This window comes from Emys orbicularis, chromosome 11 (genome assembly GCF_028017835.1).
Source record: "Emys orbicularis isolate rEmyOrb1 chromosome 11, rEmyOrb1.hap1, whole genome shotgun sequence".
In the NCBI taxonomy this organism is placed as follows: domain Eukaryota; kingdom Metazoa; phylum Chordata; order Testudines; family Emydidae; genus Emys; species Emys orbicularis.
In genome coordinates this window covers 61,389,547-61,416,062 of record NC_088693.1, presented here as the reverse complement: position 1 = coordinate 61,416,062, position 26,516 = coordinate 61,389,547, and the positions used below count along the sequence as shown (strand labels likewise).

Below are 26,516 nucleotides of genomic sequence, written 5' to 3'. Positions count from 1 at the left end.
GTTTTGGGACTGCTTTAGATATTAATCCTTTAGAGTCAAATCATCTCATAAAATATTTTGCATATAGTGAGGTAAAGCAAAAAAAAATTATGGTAAAAAAAATTAGGCAAAGCAGCACAAATACAGGAAGGGGGATTGACTGACACCATATGGTGTGCCTATAATCAATGGCATGATTGTTACCCAAAATATGCTCAAAATTAAATTAAAGGCAGAAATATGGTGACAGTGATGAAGAGCACAAAAACTTTATACCATTCAAAGGGTATGGAAAATTCTACTTAAGTCTTAGTAATGCGGAATGACTCAATATTATCTTAAGCAGAAATCTATGCACACTTAGGTTTTCATTGGTCTGGCAAGGGTCTGGGAGATTGAGGTTATCAAAGCCAGCCCTGCATATTGGCATTAAAGACACTGCTTCACATGATATCTCACACGTTACAGACAACTTCAGAGAACTTGGAAGAGTGCTGAAGGAGCCATGTCCAAGTGATTTTTCTTGAGATCCTTTCTGTCCCAAGAGTGAAGGAAGACAGAAAGAAGGAGATTCTGGTAGAGAACTGCTGACTAAGTAGCGTAAGGTAACAGGTTTTAATTGTGAGGAACATTGACCTACCTCTTATGGAGAGAGTGGTTGTATAGATTGGATAGCTTCCATTTTAGCAGAAGGCGAACCAAGCTTCTAGGGAACAGCAGGATGTTTAACAACAAAAGGAGCGAGTGAAGCGAGCGGAGGACGGACAAATGAGCATTTATTTAGGGCAAAATCAAGATGCCATGAACCAAATTAATCAAGGCACCAAGAGAAGAAAATTTTTAATTGCCTGTACACCAACGCTAGGAGAGTGGGTAATAAATGAGCAATTAGAATTGCTCATTTATGAGGATAAATTCAACCTTGTTGATATTATTGAAACATGGTGGGAAAATTTGCATGATTGGAATGTCAACATCTCTGGTTATAAGTTATTCAAGGAAGGATCAAGTGTGCAAAAGGAGATGAGGAGTAGCACTCTGTGTCATGATGGCATTGCCTATTTCCAAGTCACCAACAACTTTGGACGCAAACAATCTTGAATGCTTATGGATCAATGTTTTAACAGTTAAAGCTCAAGATTGGTGCTAATGCGTCTGCTCTAGACCAGCAAATCAAGAGAGAAGAAGACGACTGTCTTCTTAAGCACCCATCTGTAATGTATAGTGAAAACTCATCATGAGCGATTTCAATTTGGGTGACATATACTAGAGTTCGCATGTTGCCAGTATTAGAACATCCTTGTAATTTCTAAAAGTCATATATGACTATTTCCTAACACAAAAAGTGTGGCAGCTATAACAGGGGAATTCTATATTGAACCTCAGTTTGACAGCTAAAGAAGAATATATCACAGAACTAAAAATTAGCGGTTGCTTAGTGCAAGTGATCATGACTATCTTACATTTGTTATGTGTAAACAGAATTTAAAAGAGCCAATATTGCAAAGCCGAAAACAATTATGAACCAAATCAGCTGGGAGAAAACATTTAAATAAAAATATGAATGATAATTGGGAACTGTTTAAGAACATTTTTCTCCAACACCCAAAAAGCCACAAATCGAGAAAGCAGGCTATGATAGTTTAAAAACAAAAAATAAACCTCAGCCTGGTTCAAAAGGGAAGCAAAAAAGCAGCAATATAAACAGAACAAAAACAACCCCATTTATAATAAATGGAAAAAAGGGGACCTGATAACAATAAATAGAAGTTAGATGCTAGGAATTGTGGAAAATTGATAAGGGACGCAAAAGGACACAAGCAGAAATATATGGCCAGAAAAGACCGCACAGTAAGAAAGAGGGTTTTGTGTTTTTTTTTTAAAACATCACAAATAAAAAAAAACCTTATCAATGATATTGGCCCATTACTAGATGGAAATGGTAGAATTGTCAGTAATAATAACGAAAAGACAGAAATGTTAAATAAATATTTCTGTTCTGTACTTAGGAAACAGCCAGATGATATATTCCTATCATACACTTTCCATTCCAACAATAACTACACAGAATGTTAAACAGCAGCTAAAGTTACACATCTTTAAATCAGTAGTTTTAAAAGAGCTGACCAAAGAACTCTCTTGAGCGTTAACTGCTTATGTTTAGTAAGACTTGGAACACCATGCATGTTCTAGACAAGAGGACAGAAAAAGATAACATTTTACCAATATTTAAAAAGAGTAGATGACCTGAGTAACGCTCTCTCTCTCTCTCTCTCTCTCTCTAAAGTTATATATATATATGCCAGCCTGACAGTAATCCCAGGTAAAATAATAGAATGGCTGATGCGGGACTTGATTAATAAAGAATTAATGTTTTTATAATGCCAACTAACATGGGTTTATGGAAAATATATCTTGTCAAACTAAGTTAGTATCATTTTTTGATGAGAGAATAGGTTTGGTTGATAAATACACTTAGACTTCGGTAAGGCATTGGGCTTGGTATCACATGACATTTTGATTAAAAAACTAGAATTCTAAAAAAAAAAAGGCACATATTAAATGGATTAAAAACTAGCATACTGATAGCGAAATATAATTGTAAATAGGGAATCATCCTTAAAGGGTGTGTTTCCAGTAAGGTCCTGCAGGGATTGGTTCTTGTCTCTAAGCTATTTAATATTTTTATCAATGCTCTGGAAGAAAACATAAAATCACTACTGATAAAGTTTGCAGATGACACAGATTGTGGGAGTGGTAAATAATTAAGGTGATAGATCTGGATTGCTTAGCAAGGTGAGTGCAGGCAAATTTCAATATAGCCAAATATAAGGTCATACCATCTAGGAACAAAGAATGGAGGCCATACTTACAGGATGTGGGACTCTATCCTGCGAAGCAGTGACTCTGAAAAGGACTTAGGGGGTCATGACATATAAACCGAGGAATATCAAGTAGGAATAGGGAGGCAATATCTCTGTATTGGGCACCAGTGCAACCCCTATGGGAACACTCTGTCCAGTTCTGGTATCCACATTTCAAAAAGGATATTAAATCGGAAGAAATTCAGAGAAAAGTCAAAAGACTGATTAAGGGACTGAAAAACATGCCTTATAGTGAGAGACTCAAGCTTATCAAAGAGAAAGTTAAGGGATGACTTGATCACAGCCCATAAGCATCTACATGGGGAAAATAAAGAATTATTCAGTTAAACAAACAAAAGTATAACAAGAGCCAATGGCTAGGAGATGGAGCTAGACAAATTCAGACTAGAAATAAGGTGCTGATTGTAACAGTGAGAGCAATTAAACATTGAAACAATTTATCAAGGGTTGTAGAAGATTCTCGATCACCGGAAATTTTAAAATCAAGACTGGATGCTTTTATAAAAGATGTGCTCTAACTACTGGACGTGATGCAGGCATTCATAACAGGAACTCCTCTGGCCTGTGTTACATATCATGAACCACATATCAGGTCAGACCAAATGATCATAATGGTCCTTTCTGGCTTCAAAATCCATGAATTACAGTGATGTGCCTGAAAGCTCCACTCCAATTAATCTGTGGGGCTCCACAGCACATTCTCAAATTTAATTGCTGCATCCCATGTACTTACTCTACTTTATCGTTCTTTTAAACTATCCCCTTTGCACACTCTACACAGCTTCTTCTTCACTTCAGATTATGTGGCCTCTGGCTCTTCTAACTACAAAGCCATGGAAATTTTGTATTTGTTTTTCCTGTTCTGCTAATTTTTTCCTAAGTGCAGAATGCAACAACATCACCTTATATGAACTTCCTCCCCCAACGATGTCACACCAGCATGTAAAAACAAAGCAGGGCAGGAAAAACGTGGCAAGAGTCCCCGGTGACATATTCAGAACATTGTGTTTATCTTTTACTAAAGTATCAATAACTAAACTGTTTAAACACTCAGCTGGCCCCGTGTCACTAGTTCAGTTAAAAGTTAAGGTACCAATACAGAGAACATGTAGTTGTTACAGTACATCACTGCGGATTGTTGAAACTTTACCTTTCTTAAGGTCTATCTTTATTCTCTTTGCATTTTTCTTGTTGCCGAAGCCCATCAGAGGAGACAGTGATGGCGAAGATGGTTTCTTACCCAACCTTGGGAGATTGGGGCTCTTAGCGTGTTGTAGTGTTGCCTGCAGATCTGTCTCCAGGCTGTTCATTCCAGAGAGATCTATTGTTTTCACAGCTGGTTTCGTAAGAACAGGAGGTGAAACCTTTGTTTTTGGAACTCCTTCATCATTATCGAGCAAACAAAGGGGAGCAATGACAGACTTTTCATATTGTTCACGATTATATGGAGGAACCACTTCCAAGAAGACACTTGGAGATTTCATTGCCTGACGGAAGATATCCTGAGCCCTTTGAAGAAAGGCATGAAAACAGATACATCAAAACCAGAAAATCTGTGTGTTATGGGGTTTGGGGTGCAATGCAGACCAGTAAGACCTGCCTGCAAGCTTGAGTGCCTTACAATGCTTTGCTGCTGCAGCTTCCAGGCTGGGCCACTCACAGCCAGCCTACCAGCATGCAAGTCACACCCTGGTTCAGCAGCTCTGACTTTAGCTGCCTGTCTGCCGCCCCACATCGACTTCTACCAGCCTCAGTTACTACTTGCAGGGTGACCCCCATACACTCCCAGTCCCAAATTTTCCAAAACCATGTGTTCTGCAATGTCCAGCCCTCTCCAGGACAGTTCAGAGAAACAATAAGGTGTGTTGTTCCTCTAAAGACACATCACAACTTAGTAACTTAACTAGGGTAAATACACCCTTCCCTACAAACATAGAACTGAGCTGGTTTACAGTGAAAATGAACCAAGTTTATTAACAATTGGACATAGGTTAAGTGATACCAATTTAAAGGAATACAGCTAGACAGGGCTACATACAAACAAAAGTGAAAACATGAACATAAAAGTCTAAAACTTAATCTAGCAAGTTATAGGTTTTGTTCTAGATGGTTTCCCTCATCAGTCTTCCTCCTTTCCAACCATGGTTGACTTTCCCTCAGTCAGGACCTTCCACAGAAGACAAAGCACTGGCTACCCTTGTCTTCCTAAGTGTCAACTATATTCAGTTTCCAGAGACTTCAACCCCTCCATGGTTGAAGAACCCATATTTCTCATCTTGCAAGAGCTCTGGCCTCTGGTCTCCGTCTAGTGAGGGATGACAAAGATGGTTTCTATTTTTGCTTACATCTTCTAAAGTTCAATGCCTTTGTTTCAAGGGGCATGATGAACTCATGTTGTTTTTCCCTTCCTTTGGATTTCCCATTCCCCTCTACATTAATGGGGTTTCCACTATTTTCATTCCACCATGCTTAATATACATAGGAGACAGGTAAATAGCTGCTTTCTCTCCTGTCTGAGAGGGAACCTGTTTCTCCCTGTTTGGCCACAGACTTTAAAGCATAATATCATTAAGTATCCATATTTCCTCATATAGTGTTAATCCACACATTTGCCTTTACCCACCCTCAGGTTGCCCCTCTGCAACCTCAATACCTATATGGGCCTAGGACCAGGCCCTGCAGCCTGGGGAGTTGCTGGCCTACGGCTTCCCAGCCCCCAAGGCCTTTCCCCAGCCCTGCCTCACTCTAGGTCCCTGGTGAGTTCCCTGCAGCCAGGTCTGTCTCTCTCTCCTGTCAGAGGGAGACTCCTCAGTTCTGGCTATCCTGGCCTTCTTATAAGGCTGAGTGGCTCAGTTTGGGGCGTGGCCCCAGCTGCAACCACTTCCCCAATCAGCCAGGGTTTTGCCCCTTTCCACAGCCCCAGCCCTCTGCAGGGCTTTCCCAACCCCTTCAGGGCTGGAGCGGGCATTCACCCCGCTACAGGAATATATTGCATTTGTCCTTATTGAATTTCATGCTATTTATTTCAAACCATTTCTCCAGTTTGTCCATTCCATTTTGAATTTTAATCTTATCCTCCAAAGCACTTGCAACTCCTCCCAGCTTGGTATTGTCCTCTATGCCATTATCTAAATAATTGAAGAAGATATTGAATAGAACCAGACCCAGAACTGATCCCTGTGGAACCCCACTTGATATGCCCTTTCAGCTCGATTGTGAACCACTGATAACTACCCTCTGGGAACGGTTTTCCAATCAGTTATGCATCCACCTTATAGTAGCTCCATCTAGGTTGTAGTTCCCTAGTTTGTTTATCAGATGGTCATGTGAGAGGGTATCAAAAGCCTTACAAAAGTCAAGATATACCACATCTACTGCTTCCCCCCATCCCGGAGGCTTGTTACTCTGTCAAAGAAAGCTATTAGGTTGGTTTGACACGATTTGTTCTTGACAAATCCGTGCTGTTACTTATTATCGTCTATGTTTCTGCAAACTGATTGCTTAATTATTTGCTCTATTATCTTTCCCGGTACTGAACTTAAACTGACTGGTCTGTAATTTCCTGGGTTGTCCTTATTCCCCTTTTTATAGATTGGCACTACATTTGCCCTTTTCCAGTCCTCTGGAATCTGACCCATCTTCCATGACTTTTAGAAGATAATCACTCATGGTTCAGATATCTCCTCAGTCAGCTCCTTGAATATTCTAGCATATATTTCATCAGGCACTGGTGACTTGAAAACATCTAAATTGTCTAAGTAATTTTTAACTTGTTCTTTCTTTATTTTAGTCTATAATACTACCTCATTTTCATTGGCATTCATTAAGTTAGATGTCCAATTGCTACTAAACTTTTTGGTGAAAATTGACCAAAAAAAATAATTTAAACACTTCTGCCATTTCCACATTTTCTGTTATTGTTTCCACCCCCCACCACCCTCTTCACTGAGTAACGGGCGTACCCTGTTCTTGGTCTTCCCTCTTGCTCCTAATGTATTTGTAGAATGTTTTCTTTTTACCTTTTATGTCTCTAGCTAGTTTAATCTCGTTTTCTGCCTTGGCCTTTCTAATTCTGTCCCTACATACTTGTGTTGCCTAGTTTAAACACACTTTAATTCCAGTGTATATTCAAAACTCTTAATACACACCATGTGCATACATCACACAAGAATATTAATGATCAGAAAGTTATTAGTTTTCAAATGATACCTCACAAGTCATATTTTGTACAAAGATTACTACAATAGTGTTTACGGTCTGAATACAGGGGTGCTTAGGGTCACACTGTGCAATATTTCTACATATCTTGCTGCATACTTAGAAATTGTTTACAGCTATGAATTTATTCTACCTACAGAAAACAGAAATAACTATACATTTCAAAGTAAAGTGACCCTCTTTCAAAAGTCAACAGTAAACATGCAGTAAGATTTGCTACATCACAGTATTTTCCTATGCTTTGAATAGGAATTGGGATTTGTGAAGCTGGCAAGATCTCTGGGCTGCTACGAATGATGCCCACTTGCAAACTCCTAAGTTGGAGTCAACACAAGGAAGACCGTTCTTGGGTGAGGAGGAGTAGGAAGCAAGGCTCTAAAGGAGAACGCTGACTAAAACAGTTATCTCACAACTGGAGAGGAACTGTAGTGGGAAAGATGGTGGGGCGTAGCATTTCTCCAGCAGGGTTCTCCAGAAGGCTGGAAGAGGAAAGTGCATAGCTGCTTCCAAAACAAATATGGAAGAGCAGAACCCTGTAGCAGTAGCACAGATCAGGGCATGGGCATGCAAAAAAAACCCCCAGCCCCAGCTTACCTGCTGCCTGCCTGTTTCAGGCTTCCCGCGAACATTTGATTTGCAGGAAGCAGGGGAGGGGGAGGAGCAGGGGGCGGAGCGTTTGGGGAGGGGCGGAGACTTTGGGGAAGGGACGGAGTTGGGGTGGGGCCGGGGTGGGGAAGGGGCGGGGTTGGGGCGGGGCTGGGGCCCCGTGGAGTATCCTCTTTTTGTTTTTTTAAAATAAGGTAACCCTAGTTGAAAGGGATCTCTGGACCAAACTCTCTCTAGATTAATCTGAGCAGAAGAGTTTAAAAGTGCCCCAACTCTATTTTACACACAAGATAAAGCTCAAAAATGCTTTAACTACAGTAGTGAAAGAACTATGCCCCTCAGTCCATATTCTCCACAGATATCAGAGTTGTAGGTTATGCCTGCTTCTGTACCATACATTGTTTATTTCAAAACAAACTTCTTTCTCATCCCTAAACCACCAGCTAATAGATATTTAAGAATGTAAAATCCTCACTTAATTTATCTCAGACCACTCCCCATTCTCATATCATTGCAAGCAGTCACGTGACAATACACTATATGGTGGCTTAAAAGCTCATTTTTAGGAGATGCATATTTTAAACATATCAGAGAGATAGAAATAGGAGATCTCTCACAAACTAAAAATAATGGTGGGAACACCAGTAAATCTGTAGGAAAACTTGAAGCAGTACCTGAGGGTGAAATAATTGCCAGGACACTTTTTTTTTTTTTTTTTTTTTTTTTTTTTTAAGAAAAATGTAATGGGCAATGAAAGTCAAATTCTTTGAGCCCCCAAATTCATACTTAAAGAAATAAAAGACAAAGACTCAACCAAAAGAAGTGCTAAGATCTCCAGAACACAGCAGAATATAACTGAATTTATTAAGACTAAATGAAAAAGGAGACTCACAGTAGAGAGATATAAAACCATTATGAACATGAAACTACAACAAATTGCCTTCTAGTGAGGAAAAGCAACCTTTCAGTATTCAAAAACTTCTATTTCAGTTTGTCTATTTTAGATGGAACATGTAATCACTACAGTCTTTGCTAACTATTAAAGGACCCTTTTGCAATCAGCAGGAGAAACCATGACCGTACCACTAATACAGTCAAACTGATTGCTCTTTCTGTATCAGTAGCCAATGCAACAAGTGACTATAAACCCCTGTCATTTGACAGAGGCATCAAACTTTTGTACCTCCGATTCATTTCAGGTGATGGGGCCAGGAAGTAAAAACTATTATGTTACTCTTGTAGGTTACATGGTGTCAGAAGAAAATTAAATCTTTGGCAAAAACTGAGCAAGTGAAATCTCCTTAATCTCTCAGTTTAAAAGGGAAACTGATAGAGAACTGGCAGTTACTGTAGTGCTTCCAAGTATTCCAGAAAGCTAGCAGTATTGCAGAGAAATCAGAGGGTGAAATTCTCCACATTGCTACAGGCCCAGAGGCATTCAAAATCTATAGTGTGTTCCAGAGGAGGCAGGAAGGGGACTGCAAACTTCTACTCAGTCATTCAAAATTTCAAAAAATAATTTGATCAACGCAAAAAATCACTTGAGAAAGATGTATTTTATTTTCTTAATAAAACACTAGCTGCTAGGTGAGACCATTGGCCTTTACGTTACAACCCTATAACTTAAAATTCATTTGACAATTTAGGGATCAAATTATTTTGTGGTATAATTGATACCTAAATAAGTAAAAGGGATTGATTTTGCAAAAACTAGTCTGCAACAAACACCTACGTTATTTATGTATAAAAGCTTTACATCAATTACTTATTGACTTATTACTAGCATATAACAATACTGCACCAAATACCAGTATTTTTTATATATGGAGATATACCTATCTCATAGAACTGGAAGGGACCTTGAAAGGTCATCAAGTCCAGCCACCTGCCTTCACTAGCAGGACCAAGTACTGATTTTGCCCCAGATCCCTAAGTGGCCCCCTCAAGGATTGAATTTACAACTCTGGGTTTAGCAGGCCAATGCTCAAACCACTGAGCTATCCCTCCCCCCAGTATGTCTACCTGTGTACAACAATGCTGGACCACATCTACATTCATACTGCAACACATGTCTGTATACTTGCATTCTTACCTGTATAATACCACACCAAATATATCTACCTATGTAGTAGGCTAAAAATATCCATATGAAAATACAAACAATATAAGTTGATGGGGTTTTGTTATGTTTACCTTACACATCACATTTAAATCTATTGTTTTTCTTGCCTAAATTTCCCTTTTCTCAAAATTTCACTTTTCTGGCATGGACTAGAAATGCAGAAGGCACTCAAATGTAGCATTAAAACTTTTTTCAGCATTTCAGTTTTATGGGACAAATGCCTTGATTTAGCAGTCCATAGCTATTCAGCAAAGCACTTAAGAAGGTCCTTTAAAATTAAGCACATGCCCAATTTCTGTTAACTACAATAGCACCTGAGTAGATACTTCTAGCGAAGCATGTGCTTAAACATGTTGAATAACGATTTTACTTAAGCATACACTTTGCTGATTTGAAGCTGAAGTCACCAGGTTTTCCTAGCATCATCTGTGAACATTTGGCAGGTGGGAGCAGGGGATGCATGGGGTCATGGAACTCCCTAGTGGTCTCTGTTATGATGTGGAAACTATTTTCCACTGCAGGGGGGAAAAGATTGGTTAGGTTCTGACACTTATCAATCACCAAAACGAAAATGTACAATGGAATAGGCTTATAATCAGATATTTTGAACATGTACAACCAGGGAAAAAGGGGGGAGGGAACCCACAAAAACCTTAGCCACTAAAGCATAAGATCAGCACTGTTTTTAATCAAACTACTGTAGATCTGCACATATTCATATGTAACACTGAAATTTTGCATTGAGCATAAACATTGAGCATTTGGCTTATGGTTTAAAATGTTAAGCATTAACTCCCCTGAGCTCTCAACAGATTTTGTTGTCTGATGAATATCACTCGTGTCTTTTAATATAGGGATTAAAAATAAAAATAAATTACTATTTAATTTTAAGCAAATATTTGTGACTGTGAAATTTAAGAGGCTATTCATTCCAGCAAAAAAAAGTCTTCTTGAATGCACAGATTATCCAAAGTATTCTCTGTTACATAAACCAATTAGGGATGAACAATAACGTCAACAGATTTTAAGTCAAAACTACAAAACTTATTACTCTATGCTTTTAACCTAAAGTTAGCCTTGTAACTTAGTTCAACTGCTTTACACTTTGTGTTGGAAATCATTAATCTTTAACCATTTTTAGACACCTGAAAAAAGAGTTGTAGCACAAGAGATTCTATCTTTCTTCTTAACTATTTACAGAAACACCACATTCTCAGAAGTTGTGGGCACCACCAAAAATACTATATGTTCAGTTTTGGATACCTTAATACTAGAAATTTCTCAAAAAATTGGAAGGAAATAAAAGACGAGTAAAAAAAGTAAGTGGGGGTGAAGGGACTGACTTATATTTAAAAGTTATGCAAACTAAATCTGCACAGTATTGTTTGGCTAAACAATTACTAGTAGGTGATAATGTAAAGCCAATACCTTTCTGAAGTGTAAACACAAAGGAGGGAGAGGATTTATTTAGGATGTTCCAAAGGCATGCAATAAGGAGTAATGAAATACAAAAGCACTGATGTAAGGAAAAATTTCCTAACACTGAATAGCATCTCATCGGAAGTAGTGTTCCATTGTTTGAATTCTTTAAAACTGGAGTGGACAAAACAATTTTGAATACATTGTAGGAAGTTCTGCTTCACTGGCAGGTGAAGGTTTTTCCAATATTATAATTTCTATAATTTGAGTCTATGATGGGAACTATATATTACTGCATTTGGAAGTTTCATGAAAGAGAATTATGATGCTTTAGTTATATACATATTTTATGGTATTTTACTTGCAACATGCTACATTAATCACCTCAATAAGTACAGCATTATATAAAATTCTGGTGGTTAACAGAATCAATTAAGTAATTAAGTAGCACTCACTGTGCAAAGGTTTTATCTACGAGGTCCACATTGTTAATTTTCACAATACACTCATTTTCATGGAAAAGACCATCACGCCTAGACCTGCTGTTCTCCTCAATACCACGAATAAAGAGTCCTAGAATCCTGAAAAGCAATAATAAAGCTGATGATTATTCTGTATTAGATTTGTATACAAGTCATTTATAATAATTACAAATAGATATTGGTCTCTACTGAGGAAGGAACAAAGTTCTTCTTGTGGTCTACTAATCATACCATATTAAGTCTTTAGTCTAAAGGAGAGATTTCCAAAATTTATTTTCCATTAATGAACCAGGACTCCAAAAAGAATATGAAACCAGCCAGTATAATTTTAGTCTGCTGACACTGTTGGTAACCCTTCCTAACACTTCAGAAAGTGTTAACCGCATTAATCAGGGGTTGGAGAAAGGGAGGGGGAAACCAGCCCCATCCTTCCAGACAAAATGTTAGGATAGAATTTATGCAGGATAGATACATGTTAACAAATAAGATGGAATCAATTACAAGGAAAAGGTTAAAGTTAAGTGCAAAACAGTGGTTCTAATTATACTAGATCAAAATACAGAGGCATTGCTACAAGGAATTGGAAGCCCATTTCTGCTGAGGAAAGGATGACGTGCACAAGGAACAATCTCTTTCTAGTCAAGTCCAAAGAAACCGAGAAATTAGGCTAATCTTGCCTGTATTGAGGCCTAGGGTTTCTTGAACCGCTGCAAACCACAGTGATCCAGGTGGAGGGGCAGTGTGCATTTGTTATTAACATTTTGAAAAGCCCTCGCAAGGAGATCTGGGTTGTATTCCTATGGACTTCCTATACATCGTTTCTCAAGTCAATTAAATCCCCACTGACCCACAGTTTCCTCATTTCCATGACAAATGAGATCAATATTAATTTCCTACCTCACAGGGGTATTGTGTAGTTTACTACATTAATATTTGTAAAGTGCTTTCAGAAGCTCAAACAGAAAGTGTTGTAGAAGTGCAAAGTAAATTACATAAAGAAGAGTCAGACTTCTGCCTTAGAAAGGATGATGTCCTTCTCATAGCATGCTAAGCACTATGCTAAGCACTAAATCTGCAAATGGGAATGATTTCAGGTAAAAAACTGTACTTGCTTGAGACTGGATTAAAAACCTGGGGTGTCACCGAGACATTCCATGTAATTGAAGACTGTGTGTACACAGACCCCTTATAATCCCATTTTTATGCATTAACCTACACATGCCATAACATAGATGACATTTAGGATATGTCTACACTGCAATGTAAACTCAGGGTTCGAACTCAGGCTCAAGCCTACCTTTGTCCTCCATCTACACACAAAATCGTGCTAACCCAGGGCCTGGACCCAGGGTCATAGGACCCCACAGGGGTGGTGGGTCCAAACCTGAGTCAAGTCAGACCCTGGGTCCAAGCCCTATTGCTCTGCAGTATATATGCAGTCTCAGTAGACTTGTGTACTGGGAGATCCCTAAAAGGATCCCACAATCCTATGAAACAACTCTCTCTTCCTGTGGACAGTCAAGTTTTTCCACGCTGCACCACAAACCAAGGGCTAGAGCGGCCACATTTCGGGAGGGCGCTAGGAAGTCTGGGATATGGTTGGTTGGATCTGAGTCTGCGTACTGCAGCATGGACGTCGGAGCCCCGAGTTGGGCCTGGGTTAGAAAATTCCGAATCTACGGTTGACAATCAATGTAGATGCTCAAGACCTGGGTTCTCTAACCCAGGATCTACTGACTTGAGATCCACTAACCCTAGGCTTACATTATAGTGTAGACATAGCCTTAGAGGCCCTTTTCATTGGTTTCACTCAGTAAAGCACCAATATGTAATTTTCAGCTTCACAGTTCCTTTACACCAGTACTATTCATCTGATTTGTATTTAAATCTACTAAGTAACAGAACGGCAAAAAGATATGAGTTTTGTTTATCTACAAACCTTTTTATTTTATTTTATTTTATTTTATTAAAGTGTGTGTTTTCCACTAAGGAGCATTACTAGAGATTGGAATTTTGCATTGTAATAAATTTGTCATGTAGAAAAACCCCTAATAACATTGTAGTGTAATAAAGAAAGCTTTTTATTTTGGGGCAGGCAAAATTTGACAATTTCCATGAATACCAATAGAAACAGCCAATTAGCTGCAACCAAGGAGTTAAATATTACAATTTAATTTCAAATAATTACATTAAGATTCAATCTAGTAAAAATAAGGAAATTAGAGAAATTGAAAATTAAGTCTGTTGTTGTGATCTTAACTAATCCCACTGTGCCCAGACTCAACAGCCACATAGAACTATAAGATCACTGACTGGCCTGATATTCCCCATATGTGCTGCATTATCTGGACACATGGGTTGAGTTAAATATGCTGTGACAGCCTAACCTCATTACTTCATTACTTTTATTGTTTGAAGTCTCAACTTTAACATTACCTTAATGTGATTTTTAAATTTAATTTCCTTTCTTTTATGGTAAGTCTAAAGTGCAAAGAAAATGAAAGAAATTATTTCAACTAGTTATTGTTGCTCATTTGTATACTAAAGCCTAAGTGCCAAGCATTTTGCTTAAACTCATTCTGAAAAAAACAAACAGAACAGGATTACAATGAAACGTTATTCCTAAACGTTATTCACTGAAGATGAATACCTGTATTAGTGTAATATCAATACTATTCTTATTAGAAAATACCAGTTTTCTACAAACTGTTACAACAAAAATACCAGTCAAGATGGATGGCCAACATGCTTGATAAAACCTGCCCTGTTATCAACAGAAATGGAAAACGCTTCTGTTCTTTCTTGTGTTTTGATGAATTATGAAATGTATGCACTAGTCCCTGTTTGATTAAATAACAGGAACAAGTGGTTAAACCATTCTGGTATTTTACAAAAGACACCAGTACAATTCTGCCAAGTGTCATTAGAATTTCTCAAGACAACTGGGTAAACACTCAGCCTGTCTGTCAAAAAATAGCTTGCTGTAAGCCATGCTCCACAGCATTTGTAAACAAGAATATTAACATGCACAGAAAGTAGGCCAAGGAGCTCTGCTGGTTATTCAGTGAATTCTTTTAAAGATGAACCCTAAGCAGTTAGAATTCAGCATCACAAGTATTGCAATAATATTAAATTACTGATATTTTGCAATTTTATGGTGCCTTCCACCTGAGGATCTCAAAGAAGAATTAGCAAATTAAGCCTCACTATGCCCCTATAACATAAGGAAGTATTGCCTATGTTTTAGAGATGGGGAAACAGAACGGCTTGCCCAAGGTAAAACAGGAAGTCTGTGACAGAGCCAATGATAGAACTCAGAACTCCTGACTTCCAATCCTTCCTCCTGAAATAAGGTGATGACATTTTTTTCAAGCAGCAGATGGTCAACCTGCTTTTTGATTTGGCAACTAAAATACCCCAGTTGAATGAGTCCATCTAAAGTCTCAGATCCTGCTGAGAAAATATTCACAAACAATATACTACCTGAAAAGAAACAAATACCACTTTTTTCTCCTCACTTTAACATTCTGAAAATCGATAAATTAAGAAACATTTCTTTTCCTGATTAGACTGTGACCTTTTTTAAAGTTTGTAATTATAATTGGCCTAATACTAGAAGCAGCCATTTTACTATAAAGTGATGCCATTTATGACACTAGCAATTTTCCATCCCTGTCACAGGGCTCTCATACTGACAGCCCTACAAATTAGCTCTTTGGCAGAAACCTCATATGTCAAATTTCAGTCTAGAGAAAATTTTTACATCCGAGTTACATAACTTGGAAAATAGGGAGTTATAATGAAAATGCTGACATATACTCAACTACAGTACATCAATATGAACTTTCCACTATGGTAGTCTTTTGTGATCTCAATAAACTATATTTAATAATTTACAATTAAAATAATCTTACCATGCCAAAGAAAAGTCCATGGTATAGTACACTTTTTGTAAATGCTAGAGAACCTAATTCGAAAGGTGACTTGAAAAAAAAAATGAAGGAAGAACTGACAAGCAAGTCATTTTGACTTTTCTATGTCTGCTCTGCTATTTAGCAATAAGGGGTCGGGGAGAAAAATCCAACTGGATAAAAAAAACACCTTTCAAGAAGTACAATAATCTTAACTAAAGACCATGTTACCATATTTTCATTCAGAAAAAAAATTCAGAGATCCTTGAAAGTACAAACATTATGAACATATAACAGAAATGAGTTTTGTTCTCCGAATATACACACAGAACAAAATAGATGTCAGTGAAGGAATACAGTATATTGGGCTTGGTTATCCGCTGTTAAAAAACAGTTTTAGCTCCCCCTCATGTTTTCACAGTAGAGATATTTTAAGAGAAATAAACATAGCTGACACCTTTTTCATTAACATCTTACCTTCCACTCAGAGATGAAAAGAAGGGTACTACATGGATCCCCAGAGGGCCACCTTCCCCAGAAATCTCTACTGTTCTTGTCATATCACTAAGAAAGAGGGAGCAAAAACACACATGAAGCTGTACTAAGGAATACATGAGAAATATCTATAAAAAAACACATTAAGACAGACAAGAAAGGCAGTCAAAGGAATTTAAGTGCAGAACTCAATAATGTACATAAGAGATGTTGCAACTGGAAATGGCTGACATCACTTTGATTTTGTGGATGAGAATTTATATGTTTTGAATGAGAAAGGAAGACATTACATTAGTTGTCTACATGGGGAAATTGACTGGAGCAGCTATTGCAGAATGAGCTATAGCTCCCCGTGTGAGCACTCTATTCTGGAATAAAAGTTGTTTTATTGCAGAATAATTGTTGTTCCAGAATAAAGTGACTTATTCCAGAACAGAATAGCCACATAGGGAATTACTGCAAAATAGCTTGACTGAAATAGCTATTTCGGTCAATTTCCCTATGCAGACAATCCCTAAATATGCATACCATATTTTAAAGGTATCAAACCAATACGAAAAGCAGTCAACATGTAATTACAACAAAGTGGTCCATACACTATGCCCTCAATTATATGCATGCAACCCTACTGACTTAGAATGAGCACCTCTGAAGACACAATTTGGCCCACTTAAATGGGAAATATTTCCTTCCTGACAATTTTTGAGATCCTCTATGATGGTTCAGATGTGGGATATAGTACCTTCCTGCTAGCTGCTGGAGATAACGCTAATATTTTTTTGCTGCTTGTTGGCTCAATGAGGGTCACATGAAACTCGCTTACACAATATCTTGAAACACATGGCTTCTCCATAGGCATTAAAATGTAAACTATACATCAGCAGTTGCTAATATGAAAAAAGAAGGCATTTGGATTGACATAAAATCTCAAGAAAAATAATCAGGTAGAAAAAATTTCCCACTCTCTTTGCCAGTCTGATTTCCATTTCCTTATGCCATCTAGAGTGTTGGAACCTCCAAAACCAGTGTTGAAAAGAGCAGAAGGGAAGGCTCACCATCTAACAAAAGTCTGCTGGATGTTTCTTCAATCTTAAACAGATCCAAATGTAATCAGACTACAAGAAGTTACATTAACCAATGGATGTTAATCCACTGTTTAGAGAAAGTGTGAAGCTAAACCAAGGGGGCCACTCCACATATTGCCAGGAGTGAGTCATCCACCTTCTTTGACCAGGAAGAGGACACTGATTGCAAGTGTGTGTTGACAGATTTAGGCATTTCTTTTCCCTTAATGAAGTAAATTTCCAGGTTAAGATTCTTTATTCAATTGCATAATGATGACTTGGAAGCAACTTGATTTAGAAATTAGGCTGGTTTGCTAAAGATAATGTGGAAATGAAAAGCTAATTAAAGTAGCCTTGTCACATGATCTTTTGCAACTTTGTTTTTCAACACAGCTACTGCTAAAATATATTCTGTTCTAAAAAATGCATACTCTCTAAAAATGGAATGGAGAGCACTTAAAGAAATCAATCCCAAAATAAATGTCTTCTATGAAATACTTTATCTTGTGTGGAATTTTATTCCTATAGCAGTCACAAGCAATAGACTTTCAAAATCTCTGCTTTATTTTGCTACATATTTTCCTTCTTTTTCTTTACTTCACCTTCAAGATTTAGAAGGGGAGGGATGGATTGTCAAAGTATTAGTATAAATTCATGTAGAATTTCTAGGTAATTAATAGACTAAATTTAACTGATGAAATTGTTCAGAAAAATTAAGGTCTGATCAGAACTACTGTCAAAAACTCCAATAAAAATCTTGTGTGTGAGAAAAAGTTTGGTTAATTTTTTTCAGTCTTTCCTCCAATTCCTGCTTTCAGATAGAAGTGGAATCACCAAAAAACAAGAAGACTACTTTTCTGATATTGTAGACCTGTTCAGAACCAAAGAATACTAAGAAATTAAACTGCTGACTCCTACAGACCCAAAAAAGACAACCACAAGAAGTGAATTTGGGGTTTGATTTGTAGAGGGAAAATTAGCAAGAATTACAGCTTTCTCCAAGTAACTCCTATTTTGTTTAAGTTCTATGGGCTAGGGGTTGTCTTCCTGTTCTTTCTGTGTATTATAGAGGAATATTGTAAGGATAATCATGACAGATAGGGTCTGTCACCTTAAATTAATATATTTACCGTTAAAAACTTAGGCTCAAAGCCAATGAAAACATACATGTTTATTTTTAAGTCGAACATAAAAACAAATGAACAGAAATACAAGGTTTTTAAAACAGGAGATGGACAACTTATATATTAATGTCCTCATTCCACAAACACTTAAGCATGTGCTTAACAGTTACACATGTGCAGAGTATTTGCAATATTGAGGCCTAAAACAGGAAGAGCACATTTCATATATTAGGGTTACCATTCCTCCGGATTTACCCGGACATGTCCTCCTTTTTGTGTTAAAAATAGCGTCCGAGGGGGAATTTGTAAATCACTAAAAATGTCCGGGATTTCCCCCCCAGGCAGAGCGAGGCGTGGCTGGGAGGGCTGCAGGAAAGTCAGCCGCTCGCATGGGGCTCTGGCAGCCAGAGCCCTTCCCCCGCAGCTTGCCGGGCTGGACTCCGGAGCAGCTGTAGAGCTCCTCCTCCCCGCCCCCCCCGGCAATCTGAGCCGGCCGGCCTGCCGGGCCGTTTGCATCGGGCCTCGGCAGCTCCTCCTCCCCCCACTTCTCCTCCTCCCCTGCTCCCTTGCTCCGGCAGCACTGGGTGGGGTGGGACCAGGTTGTGTGTTGCGCTGGGGAGCGCAGCCACGTGTCCGGCTCCGCACAGAGCCCAACACCATGTTCTGAGCGGCAGGGTAAGGGGGCCAGGGGGCAGGAGAAGGGGCAGGGAGATTTTGGAGGGGGCAGTCAAGAGACGGGGGGGGGGGTCGGGAGTTCGGGGGGGGGCTTTTTGGGGGGGTGGAGAAGGTTTTGGGCAGTCAGGGTACAGGTAGGGGGTAGGGTCCTGGGGGGCAGTTAGGGTGGGGGAGGGTCTTAGGAGGGTGCAGTTAGGGGACAAGGAACAGGGAGGCTTAGGTAGGGGGTGGGGTTCTGGAGGGCAGTTAGGAGCAGGGGTCCCAGGAGGGGGCAGTCAGGGGACAAGGAGCGGGGGGGGGGGGTTGTCAGGGGGCAGGGGTGGGGAGAGGGATCGGAGCAGTCAGGGGACAGGGAGCAGAGGGGTTTAGATGGGTCGGGAGTTCTGGGGGGGGCTGTCAGGGGGTGGGGAGTGGTTGGATGGGGCGTGGGAGTCCCAGGGGTCTGTCTGGGGGTGGGGGTGTGGATAAGGGTTGGGGCAATCAGGGTACAGGTAGGGGGTAGGGTCCTAGGGGGCCAGTTAGGATGGGGGAAGGGTATCAGGAGGGGGCAGTCAGGGGACAAGAGGCAGGGAGGCTTAGGTAGGGGGTGGAGTCCTGGGGGGCAGTTAGGGGCAGGGGTCCCAGGAGGGGGCAGTCAGGGGACAAGGAACGGGGAGAGGGTTGGGAGTTCTGAGGGGGGCGGGAAGTGGGAGGGGCAGGGGCGGGGCTCCTCCCGTCCTCTTTTTTGCTTGCTGAAATATGGTAACCCTACATGTATGCACTAGGAAAAAATACTTTAAACTTTTTTTAAACCAAAAAATGATCACTAATCCTTATCTAAATGAATTTTTACTCCAGATAAACAGTTTGGTTAAGAGAAAGTTAAAGATGAGAAGATATTGCTCTTTAGAACAACATTAATAGACTATTAGGACCAAATTCTGCTTTTCGTTAGACCTATGAAAATGCCACAGTGCAAGAATAGAAAATAGTTCTTTATAGGTTTAAAAATCCTGAAGAGCAGACACTTGCAATTAAACTTCCAACATCTTCCCTATATACGTATGCACCCTGTACCCACAGTCTGGAGAAGCTAGCTGTCACTTTAGTCTGTCCCTTAGAGCAGTGTTTTTCAAACTGTGGGTCGCAGTACTGGGTCGCGGCATGTAAGGCACTGAGTTGCCTTGCTCTGGTCAGCACTGCTGACCAGGACGTTAAAAGTCCCGTCAGCGGTGCTGCCCAGCTAAGGCAGGCTAGTGCCTACCTGTTCTGACACCGCTCTGTGCCCCGGAAGCGGCCAGCAGCAGGTCCGGCTTCTAGACAGGGGGGCCACGGGGCTCCCCCCACTGCCCCCGCCCCGAGCACCGACCAATGGGAGTTGGGGGCGGGGGCGGTGCCTGCGGGTGAAAGTTGCGTGAAACCGCTTGCACATCTCCGCCTAGGTTGCCATTGCTGGCCGCTTCCGGGGCGCAGCGTGGTCCTTGGTGCCAGGACAGGCGGGAAGCCTGCCTCTGCACCCCGGCTGCGCCGCTGACCGGGAGCCGACGGAGGTAAGTGTGCACCCCTACTCCACGCCCCAATCCCGTCCCAGCCCTGAGCCCCTACCCCAAACCCAGAACCCCTCCTGCACCCCAAACCCCTCATCCCCGACCCCACCCCAGAGCCTACACCACCTGCCTAGAGCCCCTACTGCCTCCTAACCCCCAGCCCAGAGCCCCCTCCCACACCCTGAACCCCTCATTCCCGGTCCGACCCCGCAGCCCTCACCCCCCAACCTTCTGCCCCATCCCTGAGCCCCTTCCATACCCCAAACCCCCCATCCCCAGCTCTATTGGGTCACAGGCATCAACAATTTTCTTCAACAGGGTTCCCAGAAAAAAAGTTTGAAAACCACTGCCTTAGAGTATATGAATTACAACAGTGTACTCTTCCACACGTCCAATCAGCCTACGGTGGATAGAAGGGATATTTGGGTACTTTAAAGACGGGTGCTTACAGCCTTCACATCCAGGCCCTTGATTGAAAAGGGATCACAATTTTGTCAACAAGCAGTATACAAGGCGATACTGAGGAGGGAAAAAAAGATGCAATAGATGTGTCTCTGCCCCTGCAGATTATGTCTCAACACTTGGTGAATAACCGGAGGGAAGGTAGAGAGCAGTAGTTCAAAAGCTATTTCAGCAAAATTTCTGAGCTTATGATCACATGAATGAGCCCCAAATTTCAGGCCTCAGAAATTAATGAATTCCACAGGCACAGCTACATCTAGTAGACTGTGGTGCTCGCAGCAATTACAAGCTCTGCTGACAATGTGCTCACAGGCCTTATAAATTCTTGACAGCTGAAGTTTAAAAATTCAGAGAGGAAAAAAAGTTTCCCCACAAAACAAGAACCCAGGAGTGGACCCACAGGAGAGGGTCTTTATAGACTCTGTTCCACCCAGCGTACACAGAAGGGTGAAGGCTCGAAAACGGGTAAGCAAGCACTACCATCTCAGTGGAGCCAGGGGGAACACACCCTCACAAAATGTTTGTGATGTTTGATTGTTTTGCCTTAACCATGTTTTAAACCCATCCTACATATCTTGAGCATTTTAATACATTTGTAATTGAAAGAGCAGGTCTGGCCCAGTAAGTCAGAACAGCAACAAAGGGGAACTTTGGTGCATGGAATGATGCATGGAATGTGCGTCTGCATGCTGCCTTTCTAGGTTCCATAGCACCAGTTAGGCCTATGACTGTCCTTATCAGACTTTCAACATAATTTCTAAACAAAAAAAGGACAGATTATTTTGCATCTTATGAGAATTTAACAAGCACTTTTATTTGAATCAAACTTGCCAGCCTTTCAAGGTTCGCCCCTCACTAGCATATTTAGGATAATTTAAGTATGTGCTTGTGTGTCTCCAAGTCTATTGTGCTAAATCTACTACAGTAGTCTATATTAAAAAGAGAATATCTGCCTGATGATACCATACTGTGGTAGCTGAGACCACAGTCTGGCATACCATGGACCAAAGGTGCTATTATCATTTACTATTTAAATTCTTCATTGCTCAGTGTTTATTGATCTCTGCCAGATCCTTTACAGTCCATCACATTGGTCAGGATGGGCTTCCAAGCACACTGTTAAAAATGCTGATGACTCTGAGTATGGTTTAAAAAAAAAAAAATGTAGTAGCATGCATGCTCAATAGTTTATTTGAAACACCAAGGGCAAAATTTTCAAAGTTAAGGCCTAATCTTAGGTGCCCTAAGTGCATAGCCTGATCTTCAGAGTTGCTGTGTACCTACAGTGCCTTTGTAGCCAGATACCTGAATCTTCCTCCCATCAACCGCCCAAAAATACTATATTAGGAATTAATGTTTTGTGAAATTTAAAATGGGAAAATTAATCTGATGAGTTCTTAAGCTAAGGCATTCTAGACAAACTTTTCAGAAAAACACAGACAACGGATCTGGACTGCTGTATGGGATTTGTTCAGAGACAACTAATGAAGCCTGTTCTTTTTGACTTTCATAAAATTAACGTGAGGACCCGTGCCTTGATGGAATTCCCTGGATTGGACCCATATTGGGCTGTTAGCCTCAGGACATGATGGGGAAGTATCCCCAATCTCCGCTGAAAGAAGCCTCCCTCCAGACTGAGGACAGGAGAAAAATCATCTCATCCAACTGTATGTGAGATTGTGTGTAACCCAACAAGCAGCAACAAACTGAATAAATAAGGTAAAGGTCAAATACCCAACATGCTATTTACTTATTCCTTTAGCTTCAGTACTTTTACAGCCTTGTCCAGGCTGTGTGCCAAATAATCCTTAGCACAGGCTGAACTTGGTGAGGCAGCATTTCTTGGGCTGATAACTATAAATTCCATGGAAATTTGTAAGAGGAAAAAAATGAAGATTATGAAATTGCTGCCTCTGGAATTGAATTCTCCAGAACAAGTAGGAATGCACAGTTGCACACCCTGTGGAGTCTACAGTGACCATAGATAAATGAGAAGCAAAGGAAATGTTTACTCCCAAATACAGGGAGGTTAAATGTACTTACTGAACTGTGCTTTTCATCCCTTGTTTGTATTACACAAGCATATCCAGCCATATCAACGGCTGTGAGCATTCCATAAGGGAAAACATCCACAAGGTAAAGCACCCCCAAACACAGGCTGTGCTGTTTGTTTGGCAAGCACAGGGTTGTGCTTTTTCAGGGGCAAAAAAATGCTCTGTGCCCAATTACTAATGGGAATTTCAGAGGAAGCATAAATATTTGTATCCATATAGGGAATGTACATGGTTCTGACCCAATATTTTATTTACATATTATACTAATGTATTTGCATATGCTAATTCAATTTCTACACCAAACCTGGAATTTTTAAAAGCTGCCAGCGGACACTCACTGGGTGAGAGAGTAAACTGCCCCCAGGATGCATCTGCTTCTAGTAGTGATTCCAAAAGACTCAGTCAGAAAACAAATTGATTTTTTTTAAAAACCAGAGATGGTCAGAATCAAACCAAAATGTCGTAGGACCTAAAAGGAGAGTCTGTGGATGGCAATGCTAGGTGGGATGAGTGCTGTGGAAGGTAAAGGGAAAGATCTTAACAACAGTAAAAGGTAGTGGAGAATACACTGTCATGAGATGAAGAAGGCAGCTGAACATTCAGAGGATGGTGTGGGAGTTGCAGTCAGAGAGAGGAGGAGGACCACAGATTCTCCCTACCCTACAAATGAATTGCCACCAAAAAAAAAGGAAAAATAAATATATTAAATGTGAAAGAATTTAAGAAACCTCCAAAATCAGTTTTAAAAAGAAGCCTCACCTTCCCCACCTCATGTATGTAACTTAAATGTATTTATCTAGGAGAGACTCAAAATACTGAGCATCAAAATCAAGAATCTGTCCACAAAAAACCTGTTTTTTTGCTTAATTCACATTAGATCAACTGCCTAAAAATGCAGAAACAAATCATACAGCTTGCAGGCACCAGGTTTTAACAATATGCTCCACCTCTGCTTTCCAGGCTGTCATGATACAGCAAGACAAAGAAGAACATAAGCAAAGTGAAGAGAGGAGGAGAAGGAAGGTGCTACAGATATGCTTTATTTATATATTTGCAGCATTTAAATCAAGTGGGTCAAGGAACTGTGACCCTCGCCTCTGCTGAAAAGAAATGGAAGGCAAGAGGGAACAAGTGTAATTAAACACTTAATGAATTATCCATGCATGAAATATTCTCTGAATTACAAGTAATCCAATGTTAATAAACTAAATATCTACTTTCAAATAGATTAGGTTTATTTTTTGTTAACAGGGTTATTTTTACTATGGAAAAACTTTTTAAAATGAGATCTGCAAACACAACACTTCTGTTTCCACATGGTGTGCCAAGGGGTGGAATTTCAGGGCTGGCGATAAATTCCTACTGACCTACTGTAGAGTCCAGAGATCCTTCTGCTAGCTGTAAACCCCTTCACTCAAGTAGATCCAGTCAGAAAAGGGGAATGGTAGTGAGGAGAAATACCATATTTCTTCTGCACAAATGTATTACTGTTCTTGTATAACAGTCCATAAAATTGTGTTCTGCATGCTAAGTAGAAAAATATGGATATGATTTTAATAAGTGTTTCTTTTATTTATACATGTTTATTGGAGCATTTATTACTGAACAATGCAATTTGTTCCTTCCCCTTTGACCATTATTTCCCCCACCTGCTATACAAACAAAACACCCCCTTCTTCCCCTGAACATCTTCATCCTGGTAGCAGATCCAAAATAAAAATGACACCTTCAAAAATTGCAAAAAATAGACCTACAGTGGATTGTAACAAACTCCAGCCTTCATACTGTATGTTAAAAAAACCAAACACCCCCCTGCCACCCAAACAAACAGAAAACCTAGGGAGGGTCAGTGACAGAACACAGGTTCTCCGCCTGCAAGGTGTTGAATACCTTCAGTTCTCAAAAGAGTCTCAGAACCCTACAGGATAAGTAAGGTCCACAGGGTATCAAAGCACCTTTACAGGGAAAGTGCTTGGACAGTCTAGGCAGATAAAGCCTCATCCTATGAGGTTCTTAGCACCTCCTGAAAGTGCTTAGCACCTCCCATTTCTATTTTCATGAGACGCCACATATAAATGTTCAGAGCTTTCAGTAAATGAACTGTTTTTCTTCAAATGGAATAGTTTTTCCTACCTCAATGAAGAGTATAAAACAAGTTGTCTGAAGCTTTTAACTTCACCTGACTGAATTATAAAGTCATAAAATTTCAATCATAACATGTGCATAAAGATTTTCAATTTATTTATTTTTACATTTGCATGACTCAAAATCACTGAAACAATTTTGCCACAGTTGGAAAAAAACAACAACAGTTTGTGAATATGGTGATCAGTATTCAACAAGGTTTGGGTTCTGGTGGTTTTGGCAACTGTTTGTGGAGTTTGTTTTGAACATGTTATTTCAAGATACATCATTCTCATCTGACAGTAACAATTTAAAGTCTTAAACATTTAGAAAGGCCTCAAGAAAAGCATGAGATACATTTAGACAATTAAAGAGAAAAAAAGAGAAGACAGCAAAATATAAAAAGAAATAATACTTGCATATACAGGAAAATAATTGTTCCAGAAATAGCATAGTAAAAGCATCTAATTTGAAACTTAATAAAAGACAAAACTATTTTGCTAATTTCTGGCAAGAACTGTTATTATTACAAATATTGCTAATATTTTTAATATTTTCAGGCAGTCAAATTGAGGTATTAGTAAGGTGGATAGTTTCTCTTCAGTACTCATCTCACTATTTTCTTTAGAAGTCAGTTGTTTAGAGAGCAAAGACTGTCAATTTTTTTAAGGTAGTCTTCCCCTTCTTTACTAAGGGAAAGCATGCATGACAACAAAGCAAAGCCCTTCAAATTTAAGAACTGAAATTTTGCTCCGAGTTTTTAATAGATTATAACCCACTGCTGGCTGAATTCCACAGAAATCGCAGGACACCTTTGTTTTTTCAGGATGAAATCTTTGTCTTGAATTTACTTTAAATCCTCTAAAATGCAAGAAATTACCCCAGTACATATTTCCAAACTATGGGGAGAAGAGTTTCAGACACCGCACTTTAATGTTTTGGGGAGGGGAAAAGTATTGTTTTTAAATACATCAAATCTCTCGCATTTAAACAAGTTTAAAATTGTGATATGCATAAACAAGGTATTTTCTGCCAGAAGATTAATTTAGTGCAGCTTTTTATCTGATTAGGATCCATTTCCTACTCCCCACTTTCAAATTTGGCCACCATTATCCTTGAATTCATCAGTCCCAGACTGAATATGGTAGCTCACTGTATCTGTGACTGCAGGTAGAAGCAACACAGACAGAGTTTGCTACAAAACATATCATCGCTTTGTTCTGGCCCCTCCATTGGCTCCTAATGTGCTTCCCCGGCCTGTTCAAGCTTTGATTTCAATGTTCAAAGTCCTCAATGGATCAAGACCCAATTACATCTCCTATGGCATATCTCCAGCCATGAACCGCCAGAGAGTTTACAAAACTCAAGAT

The 26,516-nt window shown here is 39.7% G+C and overlaps 1 protein-coding gene across 1 annotated transcript in view; it reads right to left on the bottom strand.

Annotated features, from left to right (window-relative positions):
• The window catches only part of PARD3B (par-3 family cell polarity regulator beta), a 657,306-nt gene that overhangs the window by 296,114 nt on the left and 334,676 nt on the right, over positions 1-26,516 (bottom strand). Inside the window, exons 6-8 of the mRNA XM_065413438.1 lie at positions 16,100-16,186; positions 11,685-11,810; positions 4,015-4,373 (exon numbers count right to left, since the gene is read on the bottom strand). Of these exons, the coding sequence (XP_065269510.1) occupies positions 4,015-4,373; positions 11,685-11,810; positions 16,100-16,186 (572 nt within the window). The remainder of the gene's footprint in view (positions 1-4,014; positions 4,374-11,684; positions 11,811-16,099; positions 16,187-26,516) is intronic.